We start from the raw sequence: 12,513 nt of genomic DNA, 5'->3' as shown, positions 1-12,513 counted from the left end.
ACATTCATGAAGACTCCTTCATGTTCAAAACAGGTGTTATGTCATGTTAATAACACTGTCATGTCAATGTTATGCACACCTCTTCATATAAATAACCAAAAACATCTAAATTGCATGTTTTAGGCAGTTTGGGATGATACGTTTATATGTCTCAAGATACAAATTTCATATGCTCTGAGACTACATTTTGGGAAAATTTTACGGGTCATGTCCTTTTGCGTTCTGTTGGATTTGTGCTCTTCGCTAGCAGTGGTGTTAGAGGATATAATCAATCTCACTCTTTATTCCATCTCCTCTGCACTGATCCACACATGTCCCCCTCATATGTCCATATATCCATTAGCCTGTACCTTCACATTGAGCTCATGGCTGCTTGAGCTATTCAAGTGTCCTTCAGTCTTTCAGCTTTGTGTATTTGTGCATCAAAACCAGAACTATTTTCTGCACTCGAAACTCCCCCCCAGTTTCCTGGCCTTTCCCTGCATGTTGCCATCTGACAGAGCAACTGTCACATGCTCCCTCACCTCAGAAGCTCAGAGCCGCATGACTGTGAGAATCATGTTGCTGCTGCATATGTCTCATGGAGTGCTGAAGCATGAGTGGTTCGGGCCGCTGCTCACAAATCTGCTTGTGTCTCAGGAAAATGTGTAAGTGAAAACTGTGTTTTCTGCGCTGTTTGGTTTTGTTTTGTTCATAGCTAAATATCGAGGAAAAACAAATCTTAGCAGGCTGAAACGGTGGGGTGAGGGGGTGGCAGCTGGGTTGGTGTGAATGTGAGTTTGAATGGGTTCAAATAAAACAACCATATCCGTGACCATAGCAACTGGTGAACTCAAGCTAATTCATACACTCAAACAGCGGGTCTCCAACAACAAACATCCTGCCCTATAAATATGCAAACCAGTCAGATCATTTGGTTGGGCAGTGGAGAAGGATGGTGACAGACCACCCACACTAATGGATGTGATTCTGCTATTGGGGTGTATGGATATCCATCACAGTAGCAAAAGAACATAGCGAAAGTCTGCGTTTTGTGGGTCTGGATTTGTCCGACATCCTGCTGAGAATCCCTGTCAGGATGTCTGAGTTTACAAATCCCTGTTGTGCCCCAGCCTCTAATCTTTGGAGTTGTGGTAACTTGGGAACGGTGCATTTCCTTGTATTGAGTTTGCAGTGGCCCTCCACCCAAAATACATTCTTGAGGATCACCTTCTTTAAGTCGAAAAGGTTGCTTCAAATGTCTGTTTTTTTTGTTTGTTTGTTTCTTTTTTCAGATGAAAAAAATGAAGCACATCATGAGATTGAAGTGACCTCCTGTGTTTAGAGGATGGTGGGAACTTCTCACAAAACATTTGGTTGACATTCATTGTAAATTGTTATTAATTTCATGCCATGATAATATGGGACGCATGACCAGCAGATCAAAAAGATACCTGCTGCAGGAGAGAACTAAAAGTTCATCTTAAAATGCTCCAGTTACCACAGTTCCCATAAAACCTTTGTACACTTTCATAAAATGTAAATATACTCAATAAAAATGAAAAATCTCCACAGTAAGATGGTACCAATTCCATGGCCCATCCATTTTGAGCCTATATGTACACTATTGATCGTGTGAGCAAAGGGAAAACAAAACAGGATATATTCTAACATGTGCACACAACCCACTGCTATTTTTGGTTGTATAAGCTTTCCACGTTGAAAAAGTCAAAAACAAAAACAAAATGTACGTCTATGTTTAGTGTATGTTAAACAAAACACAAAAAATGGACAAATTGTTCAACAGACAATCCGTCTTGCAGTCTTTTAGCTTTCTTTCATCCCTGTAAAAGACACACATGTGTGACTCCCCTCATCGGCCGCGCGTATGTTTGTGCACGTAAATACCAACGAATGCCGAGCTTAAGCTTTTCATCATCTTGCTCACAAGTGGTCAAAGGGTGTGGTGGGGACAAATGTCAGAGACAAAACACCACCGTAATTACCACCATTCATCAAGGTCCTGCTCACACGCACCACTACCTGTCTGTGTGACTCACTGTGTGTCAGCCATTGTCCTGCTCATATCTGCACAGTCTTGGATCGGAATATATATAGGTTGTCTGTGAGTGTGCATGTGTCTGTGTCTGTTGGCTGTCTGTGTATTGCTCTGCCCTTCAGGCACTCCTGCATAATCAGCTCTAAGGTACTGATATTGTATATGCGATGCTGAGGTGCCAGCATAGGCAGCCCAGTCAAAGAGTTGAAAAAAAAAAATTCGACTGAAACATCTTTACAAGAGTTTCTTATGGAGATAATAATTTCATTCTCCTTTTGTCTTTTTTTCCCTGTGATGGTGGAATGAATGCCTGACAAAACAGTCACTGTTAGAGTTAAAATAGCCCAACAATCCAATTTTTTAAACTGAATATCAGTTATAGTGCTCTGTATTTCATTTGGTATTTTATACAATACTCAAGCCCACAGAAGTGTATCATAAAGAAGTGGAAGGAAGAGGAGTCAGCCTAATTTTACATGATGACAGAAAAACGTGTCATGCTGCACATAGTTGGACTCCTCCAACTCCATGCCACAGTTTCTAGGTCTTTGATTCTATTTGTTCAAAAGACGTTGGTGTGTTTTTGCTTGTCATTGTTCCAGATCAGTTTTTGTTAGCAACTTAAAGAAACATGGACATGATTGACCAGGGAAAGGAGTATTTTAGGTCAAAAAATATGCATGTATTAGAATGACCCAGTCAAAGTCAAGGCCTAAATCCAGACATTTAAATGTATTCGCACAGATAATTTTTATAGTCTTCAGCTTTTTGGCAACAAAGCTGGGCAAGAAATTTGATCTCTAGATGTCAAAGCTGGTTGAGACATACCCCAAAGGAGCTGCAGCTGAAGTTGCAACCATAAGTGATTCTACAAAGTATCTACGTTTTTACATACTCAAAATGCAGAAAAAACAAAAGCACATTCTTTCCACTTCAAGATTATCCATTACTTTGTTTTGGTCGGTCATGTGAAATCCCAATTAAATACACTGAAGTCTGTGGTTTACCGTGACAAAATGCGAAAACGTTTACAGTGTAAACAGAAGAGAAACAGCTGAGTAATGTTTTTTATCCAAGAACAATAGGCAAAACCACAGATATTCCAGACTGCCCTGAGAAACAGACCAAAAAGAAACTCGCGTAAAAGTTTTCACCAGAGCACAAACAAGGAGGAAAAACGCAAAGCATGCTCCCATGGGATGTTTCTGCAGAGATCAGTAATGTAGCATTGACGAGTATGGCCTGCTTACACATTTATGCAACAGAACAGTGTCTTCTTGTGATTCCCTTTAGTTATCATTTGTTTTGTGGGAATAAAGTGGAACTAAAGACAAAGTCTTGAGAGCTTGGGGCAAAAGAGAGAATATGCTTGTCTGTATGGCCGGGCAGTGGTTGCTAGCTGCAAGAGATAAATACAGAGAGAGAGAGAGAGAAAGAAACAGACAGAGAGAGAGAGCCAGAGTGGCCCACAAACATACAGCTGTTTCTAATCGGTAACTCAGCACCGATGGCTGACCTACATTCTGGTGCGTGCATGTCTTTGAACCCGTGGCCCTGCCAGACTCAGCCATGGGGGAAGGTAGAGAGAGAGAAAAACAAGTTGGTGGAGAGGAGTGGCTGGAGTCGAAATTGGCAGAAAAAAAATAAGGGGGGGGGAAAGAAAGAAACACGTGAAGAAGGACAATTCTGTGTTGGTTTGTTTATAACAGATTGTGCAAGTCATATTCAGCATAAGTCGCAGAACGGCATGAAAGATTAAACCCGTGCGAATGTTTCTTCAGCTCCAACATGCAGCTGTGCACAGTTAGAAGGGCGAAAATCGGTTTTTGGCTTCTTCTGATGGAAAAATCCTTTCTTTTTTCTTTTCTTCGTCTACACCCTGCTGTCGGTCAAACAATTAAAAAGTTCTGTTGTGTGCATTTGAATGAGCGTGGCTTTTCATTAAGTTTCTGGGGTGCATCTAGCTTGCATTCCTTGCATGCAGAGGAAGGCTTCGTCGTGCCAGGGGTCCCCTGAAAATGAGACATGGCAAAGTTCCCTATCTGCAGATCTCAAATAGGACAAGCATTCGCCGGCTGATGCAGACCTTGAACTCACTGATAGGGATAAGCATGTTTTATAAGATCTGGGAATATGATCCGGAGCAAAAAAAAAAAAAACTGCAAAAAACAGAAACCGTTAACTTTACCTTTTACACACACTGCTTCAGAGAGAGGAAGGAACTGGAAGTAGGTCACTGTGTCTCAGGACTCCAAGAGAAAAAAAAAAAAAAACAGAAAGAAAATAGAAACTAGGGGAGTGGTTAACTCAGGACAGCTAAGAATTTAAAGGATTGCAACAACAAATGTGCACAAAAAATGGGACAAAATGAGCACACAGGCAGGCGACAGATTCATTAAGCAAGCTGTAGGATCAGTTACAGAACAATAGACTTTGCAGAGTTTACAAGACCGTTATTTCAGGGGATGAAACAGGTGTGGCACAGAAAATGGTAGCCTCAAAAGCTGTTTGTAAAAAAGGGCATGCTAAAATCAGCAACTTTTAAAACCAAAATAGCAGTTGCTTTAATCATCAAATGCAAGACAAAAAGAGGGTGAGGGGAATTATTTTATCTAGTGGACTGGTTGGAAAATGCAGCAGCAGCACCAGGAACTGAATTAGTCAACCTCTGTCAGCAAATTTTAAAAAGCCATTGCAGGCGTGCAGAAAGACAGTTTCTTTTTTTCTTCCTGCGAATTGACTTTTAACAGGGTTATTAGTGTCAGTAATAACACTGTCACATTGATGCGCAGATGTTTGTGTGTTTTTTTTCATATTCCTCCTTGATTACTTCTGGATTTCTTATTTTTGGAAGAGGTCTTGACATATTCAGTTGTTGGTTGTTGCTGTTAGTGTTTTGCCATTTGTTAATTCCTTTTTATTAGTTTCTTGATTTAATTCTGTGTTCTGTGTTTCTTTGTGCGTTTGGATTAATTTCTCTTAAATCGGTGTTAGTCTTTTTCTCTTTAGTTTGCAGTTTCTTTGCAAACTACTTCAGCTTCCTTTGTGTAGAATATTAATCTTGCCTCGGCCTGGCTTTCTTCCAGAGTTGTTCCTGGTCCTGCAGTTTACTCATCTCCATTCAATGTCAATCTTCACTATTGCTTCAGTATAAGCTCTCTGGTTGTCATTGTTCTTGAACATTTATTCTACTTTTGATTGGTTTTGGGTTTATTTAATTTCTTCATGTTCAGTTCATGTTTCTGGATTTTTGTACCATGGACTTTGTTTTTGTAATTTTTGGGGTATTATTGAAGATCTCTATTTTTGTTACACCTCTGCCTCCCTTTGCCTGCATTTAGGTCCTCTATAATAATCACCTCATCTGTGACAGACACTGAGTTTTGGCTGCATCTTGTCCTGTATGTTGTTCTCTATTCCTTTCTGGTCTTTTAGGATCTTCTTATTTCTATGCTGGCCTCATTAAAAAAATGTTTTGTCAGCAATTGCACCAGCACAAAAAAGGGTTTTCCAAACCAGAATCTCATTTTTTTCTTTTTTATGGTAGAAGGTCTGGTAATCCATGAAAAAAATATTATTTGGAAAAGGAAAACATTTGGAATATAGTTTGGGAGATTTTCCTCTCTTTTTTCACATGTTTTTTTTTCATTCATACTCAGCTTTCACATACTGTATTAAAAATCTATCTAAATAACCTTAAAATAACAGGTTTACCATCTCACTGAAGCTAATTTACGCTTCAAAAGTATTTGCATTTCTTGACCTTGAAATCTGCATTAAGATTCTCCAAAAATATCCATGTTTTCCTAGAAATCCCTGAAGTCTTCACATGACATCTGTAATTTCATCAGAGGCTACGCTGCACATGTCTGGGTTGCTTGATTAGATTCTGAAGGCCCCCTGTTGAGCTTGATTTTATTTTGGCTTTCAGAGTAAAGAGGGTTTGAATACAAATGCACTCTGCACTTTTCAGATTTTTATTTGTCAACAACAAAAACCAAAAACAATCTGTCATTATTTTCTTTCCACTTCACAAGCACACACTACTTTGTGTTGGTCTGTCAGTTGAAATCCCAGTAAAACAAATTGAAGCTTGTGGTTGTAAAGTAATACCATAGGGAGTGAGGATACTTCTGCAGACTTTGTAAACAAGACTATCTAAAACACATGGAAATGTGTGTACTTTTTCTTTTACACTTGTCAAGCAAACTCCAGGTGTCTCTGTTGATGGTAAGTCATCTCATCTTTAACTCGCAGGCAAACCACACTTAAGGCTCTCTGTTTGTGTTGTGTTCTTTTTTTAGTTGTAGTCAAGGCTGCGCAATGATGAAATCGAATAAAGTCGCCTCATGTGATGTTTTGAACGTCTCACTCAGCAGCGTGACAATAACACTTGATAATATGCACCTACGGGCGTTGGGGTCCCAGTTAAATTCATCTGGCGTGCCAGGACTTGTCATGGGCCTCTGTTTGGCCTGTGGCTGCGTGGGTGTGTGTGTGTGTGTGTGTGTGTGTGTGTGTGTGTGTGTGTGTGTGTGTGTGTGTGTGTGTGTGTGTGTGTGTGTGTGTGTGTGTTTTGAGCACTCTGAAGAAGGGTGGGGCCTGTCACTTTAAAAGAGACTGTCAAAGAGAGGAGCAGCAAAAAAAAAAGAACAGCAAGACAACCAGAGTCACTATCATCTGCTCAGCACTAGTTTCCTTGTGAACAAGTGCAGAGTGAGAAGAAAAACTTTCACTAATTTCCCAAAGAGCAACTATGAAAAGATGATGAAAAAAAAACACATTAGAGATTAAAAGAGATTGCTTGTATCACTGAGTCAGTTCTGCAACCAAAAAGCAATGTTTCATTTGAGTTTTGATGTATTGTCCTCTGTATCTATGAAACACTGACAGTCATGTTTGTTTTGGGATATTTTGGGTGAAGACCTGCAGCTTAAAGCCTAAAGACAAATGTTTGCACTCAGACTAGAAGTCTGATCCTTCTGCAAACACAAGAGGAATAACTTTTTCAACACCGTGCGGTATCCGTTTGCGTGCAGCACTGTTTGACAGCTGTATCTTTCCTCGGGGACAGCTGATTGGTGGAGCTTATGTTAACATACTGCCGACATGCTTCAGAGAGGCAAACGGATCCAGTGCCTTTAAGTGTCTTAATCAGGGACAGGTGGTCACTGAGTGGTTTATGAGACGGATCTGAATGCCAGGTTTAACTGTCAGGAGTCATATCCAGCAGATACTAACAGAATCTTGGGCATTTCTTCATGAAAATGATCCCCGCCTACAAGCGCGAAGCCGTATTGCGGCCCACCATGAATGACAACCCCGTTAAAGATGTGCAATCCTACAGAGGCCCGTGACATCTGCTCAGCACTAGTTTCCTTTCCCTTTTTCCTGAAGCAGCATAATCTCAAACCTTAGAAAAATACATGTCATGTGCATTACAAGTTGTTTGTTGCTTTCGTACCTGTACTGCTGATGCAAATGGACAGAGAATTTATCCAGGTGAAGCATTATGTTGATCCTACAGCAATAGTCACCAATTTTAGTGAAAACCTCAAGAGATGAAAAGGATGAAAAAGGGTTTGATCTTATGATCTGGGGGGCTAAAAGTGTATTACATGTAATGAGTGTTTTACTTTCAAACGCCCTTGGTACAAAATTATTTCAGGAGTTTGTTAAAAAAAAAAAGAAAAGAAAAAAAACACTGTGGTAAAATGTCTCTTCGCAGCTCTTCAGACACACTGAGCTGTCAAGTGTAGCAGCAGTTAACCTTGATTTTTATGCAGAAGTAAAGAAGCTGATTTTCATTATGGGACTTCAACTGGTCTTTTTTAAGACATTTCAGGACATAGAGAACATGTGGCTTTTCAGGTTTTAAAATACACCAAGAGAGATTGTAATCGGAAAATGTATATTTTACAATGCAAATATGATGCAACTGAACAAGCAAGTTAAATGACAAAAGCATATTGTCTTTATTTTTAATGAACATTTGCTGGTAACAACATGCTGATTTTATTTGTTTGTTTGTTTTTTTTTGCTCTGAATGCAGCAGGGGCCAGAGGCACATCACACTGTCATTTAGCATTTTTATCTTAAATGTCATTAGTCAATGTGGCACCGGATCTAAATTTCACACTGTGGTAACTGCAGACAGATGCAAGCAGAACCAGAGCTCTTTCCATTTCCTGGAGTTGGCATAATTCTCAATAAGCTTAGTTTACTGCTAAATGGGTTTTCTGTTGGAGGTTGATGCAGCAAAAAGGAAGTGAAAACTTGCATAAAATGCTCTTTTCTTTTTGCCATCATTGTGACATCACGACCAAACTTACAATGGTTGCTCGATGGGCCGAGGTAAAAATAACACAAATGCCAAGCAACCACCCAAAGCATTCTTCAATGTCCTTTAACAAACAAAAAAAAAATCATCTTTTATTTTTAAACTATTATCAAAATGTCTACAATACAAATGCTGTAAGCGTGGAATAAATGAGGACTTGACCATAAACCGTGTTGCAAAACAGTAAGCATTTTCTCATTGTGGGATTTTCCACTTATTTGTATATTTCAACTTAACAAATGAGTGGAAATTTTTGTTTGGTGAAATCCAGCTCTGCAGTGAATGATCACTTTCACTAGCCTCACTAAGAAAACAAAGTACCATATTTCTATGATTTCAAATTTGTATTACATCTGTCTGAACAGTGTGATGAATTCATGTTCTGAAATACATCAGAAAGAAAAAAAGAAAAGAGGGGCAGCTTTCTCACTTTTTAAAAAGTCGGAGTAGTTGTTTGATTGAACATTACATATTTTATAGAGACAAACTAGCTAAAATTTCAGTCTATAGATGTGCAAAGCAGGTAGAAATATATCACAAAATATTTACAGTTGTAACTGCACAAAATGTTCTACAGACAGTCACTCAGGGGGCCTGAACATAAATGTGTAATGTTTTTCAAAATTGTATTTGTACACACCTCTGAACCCACTTATCCATTTAGCTTAATTTCAGAATTATGCACCAGTTTTTATTGGTCTATTAGTTAAAATTCCAATGGAATAAATTGTAATAGGCAAGATGATTAATAACATATTACCACTGAAAGAAGAACAAGGCATAAAACAAGTTTCATTTTGACTTTAATAGGCAATGTTGCAAATTGTGACATGTGACGTCAGGCTTAACATCACTAGTGCGGACACACATCCACTTATACAGTTATGAAGGAATTCTTATACTTGCCACAAAAAGTTAGTCATATATGGGTTTGTACATGCATGCGAATTTGCAAAAACATGTGAGAGGAAGTGCGTTATGTCATACTGTATCATTATATGTCAGGAAACAACATGACCAGGCATCTTCTCGTCAGTGCTTGACAAAATTACTATTATTCATGTTGCAGTAAGAACGTGCATCATCGCATGCAACCCAAATTAATTTGCAGCGTTTTCCTAAATAGTACGAATTCAAACCGAACATGCACAACTCATTACTGTCTAAATCAGGAAGGTGAGGCCTCTCTCTTTTTTGGTGCAAATTGAGGTTAGATTTCCTGTCATGAAGGGCAAACAATGATTATATAGCAATGGCGATAAAAAATGCTTACACGAACCTTTATAAGGTGTAATATAACTGCGACTGTCATAACTGCACGAAACTATTTCCTCAGCAGGTCAGTGAACCCTGGGTTAAAAGCTCTGTGAGAAAGGAAGTTCAGAAAGCAGAACTCTGTTGCCTGCTGCCCTCTTGTGACAAGTGACAGAACTGCATTAAAAATGATCAAAATGCAATAATATTAACGCTCCCAGTTTAGTCTAACGCACAGAGTAAACTTTTATAAGATCAAGCAAACATATTTGAAATGAACTGTGTTTGAATCTAAAAGCTAACCTTTACTAAATTTAACAGAGATAGCGAAATACATGTCGCTCACAAGGTGTTTACTCCTGCACACTTTGGCAGAATGCTACTACGGAACCCGGGAAAGAAATTATTTTTCGGTCTTCGCAAAAGGGTTGCGTTCCCTCGCAATAACTTAGCAAATACACTCTGTTCTATTTTGCACACACCATAGTAAATGTTTTTTTTTTTAATTAATATTATTATTTTTATTTTTACTGTTACCTGCAGTGAGAGCATAAATTCTAAATTACCACAAAGATCTATTCTGATAGATAGATAGATAGATAGATAGATAGATAGATAGATAGATAGATAGATAGATAGATAGATGTCTTCTGTTTGTTATATAATTACAATGTGTGAACAGTTCTGCCGTCCAGCAATGACGAAAACACAAAAGAAGACATATGAACTCACACTAACTGGGCTAAACTTAGCACATGCTTTATGGCTAATGAACCTGCACAGTTTTTCACAGACACCTGTTACACTGTTCATGCATTCAGACAATGTTTTTTATTAATTATTATTATTAATTATTATTATTATTATTATTATTATTATTATTATTATTATTATTATTATCAGAAACACATCACACAGAGACAATGAATGCAAAATGTGCTTGCTCGATTCCTGTGTGAAAAATGTGGATGTTTTGAAAGTTTTTTCTCTTTTTTTTTTTTATAAATTCAAGTTGAATTGTTTCCACTTGAAAACAGATCCTTTCCACTAATAAGCATACAGATGGCCGCATTTAAGAAATTGTGATGCAGACAACCCTATTTCAGGAATGTTTTCAAACAGATGTTTTTCCTGGTTTTGCCTGACTGCAGCTCCTCCAGGAAGTGTTCGAGCGGCGTGAGTGAAAGCCATGCAGCCCCGCTGAGGCAGCCTCCGCGCGGCTGTTGCTGGGAGCTCCGGCCAATCAAAGCCGCAGCTCTTCGGCGCAAGTAGTTTGGTGGCTGAGGAAGCATGACATCATGCTCATCTCCGTCCCTCTCCGCTACAAACTCCTGCTGAAACATGGACCCGTCCCCGCAGCAGCAGCAGCAGCAATAGGATATGTGTCCTCCAGCGTGCATGCACAGTGAGATTTGACGCAGCTTTTCAGTGTTTACTCCGACACAAGTCCGGTGTGTGCGGCAGAAACGGGGTGGGAGGACGTGCGGGCGGGAGGGTTGGGGAGGGGGGGGTGAGAGGAATGGCGGTGGACGGCGCCGTGTCTGTGGAGTGGGACAACGGTGATCGAGCCTTCACTGTGTAACTTGTGCATTCTGATGTGGAGCCTGATGCTCGGCTGTCTTCATGGATCCAGAGAAGACGCTGACTTTCTGCCTCGGGCTGAAGGCTCAAGAGGTAAGGCACTGCGCAGGTTTGCTCTGATCCACACACGCTGCTGTCAACAGCTGGGCTGGAGTGACTGCACAGCAACATGCTTTCCTCTGGCCTACCTGGCTCCTGACAAACAACCTTTACATCCCAACACAGTCACTGCACGTCATGAAGTCTTTTTAATAACGCGCAGCGCAAAGGCATGTTTTTTTTTTGTTTGTTTGTTTGTTTGTTTTTTTAAGTTCATGCTAAAAATCTCTTCAATATAGTCAGTCAAAATCTGATATTTATCTTCTTGCATTTGTCCAAATTGTAGAAATGTAGGATCCTGACGACATTTACCAACAGACATGAGAGAACATGAGAGAAGAAGCACAAGCAAATGAAACGAAAACGTATAATAGGATTCGGTTTATATAAACAATATACAGTGTTTCATAAGGCTGCAATGAAGATTGTAAAGGAAATAGAAAATAATTTTTTTGCAAAGTAAAATATATTGTCTTGTTTAATGTTATCTATAACACTAAGAAATATCTTCTTTTTTTACATATTAAATAAACATTTACAAGAGTAAACATTTGTGAGATTTACAGTGTTTTTGTTCTGTAGAATTTTCACCTTTTTGATGCAGCTAATATTAGCTACTTAATTAATCAGGCTACCAGAGCCTTAAAACAGCAACAGATGAGGAACAGATGTTCCATACAGCCAGAGATGGGTTCAACTCTGGTTGCTTCAGGGCTTTTTGCTCAGATCTCATTAAATGAACTTCAAACTGAAAGAAATAAATGTTTGGGGTTTTGAAACTCACTTTAAAAAAAAAAAAAAAAATCTGGTATAAGGTGAGACCCATAAACTGGTAACCAGACCACACTGACTCTGAAGACGCCTCACACGTGTTTTGAGGTTCCATTTTGTCAAATTTCTCCTGTTTGAAGTTGTGGTTGTCACATTACGTTGCAGCCAACAGGACGCTCTTTCACCTGTATCTTCCTTCTCTCCGGCCCTGTCAGGGTAATGTGTGCAGGATGTGGTTTCACATTGTGATGTTAAAAATGTTTCTTTGGGGGGAGTGGATAAATAGGGGAGGGGGGGAGGGTGTCTCAGTAGAGTTTTTTGTTTGAATGGGGACAACCTGTTAGGTCTGTCAGTGCATTGTTACTTTTATTGCAAATACATGTGAAGTTTTTTTTATTTTATATATATATATATATATATATATATATAT

At 39.1% G+C, this 12,513-nt stretch overlaps 1 protein-coding gene across 1 annotated transcript in view; it reads left to right on the top strand.

The window, feature by feature from the left end:
• Nucleotides 1–11,125: 11,125 nt before the first annotated feature.
• Nucleotides 11,126–12,513, top strand: part of LOC103466399 (proline-, glutamic acid- and leucine-rich protein 1) — a 14,288-nt gene continuing 12,900 nt past the window's right edge. The window contains exon 1 of the mRNA XM_008411941.2: nucleotides 11,126–11,306. Coding sequence (XP_008410163.1) covers nucleotides 11,256–11,306 — 51 coding nt within the window. The 5' untranslated portion in view covers nucleotides 11,126–11,255. The remainder of the gene's footprint in view (nucleotides 11,307–12,513) is intronic.

This window comes from Poecilia reticulata, linkage group LG1 (assembly GCF_000633615.1).
Source record: "Poecilia reticulata strain Guanapo linkage group LG1, Guppy_female_1.0+MT, whole genome shotgun sequence".
NCBI lineage: Eukaryota > Metazoa > Chordata > Actinopteri > Cyprinodontiformes > Poeciliidae > Poecilia > Poecilia reticulata.
The sequence above is the reverse complement of the archived record's forward strand: the minus strand, read 5'-3'. Positions and strand labels throughout refer to the sequence as shown.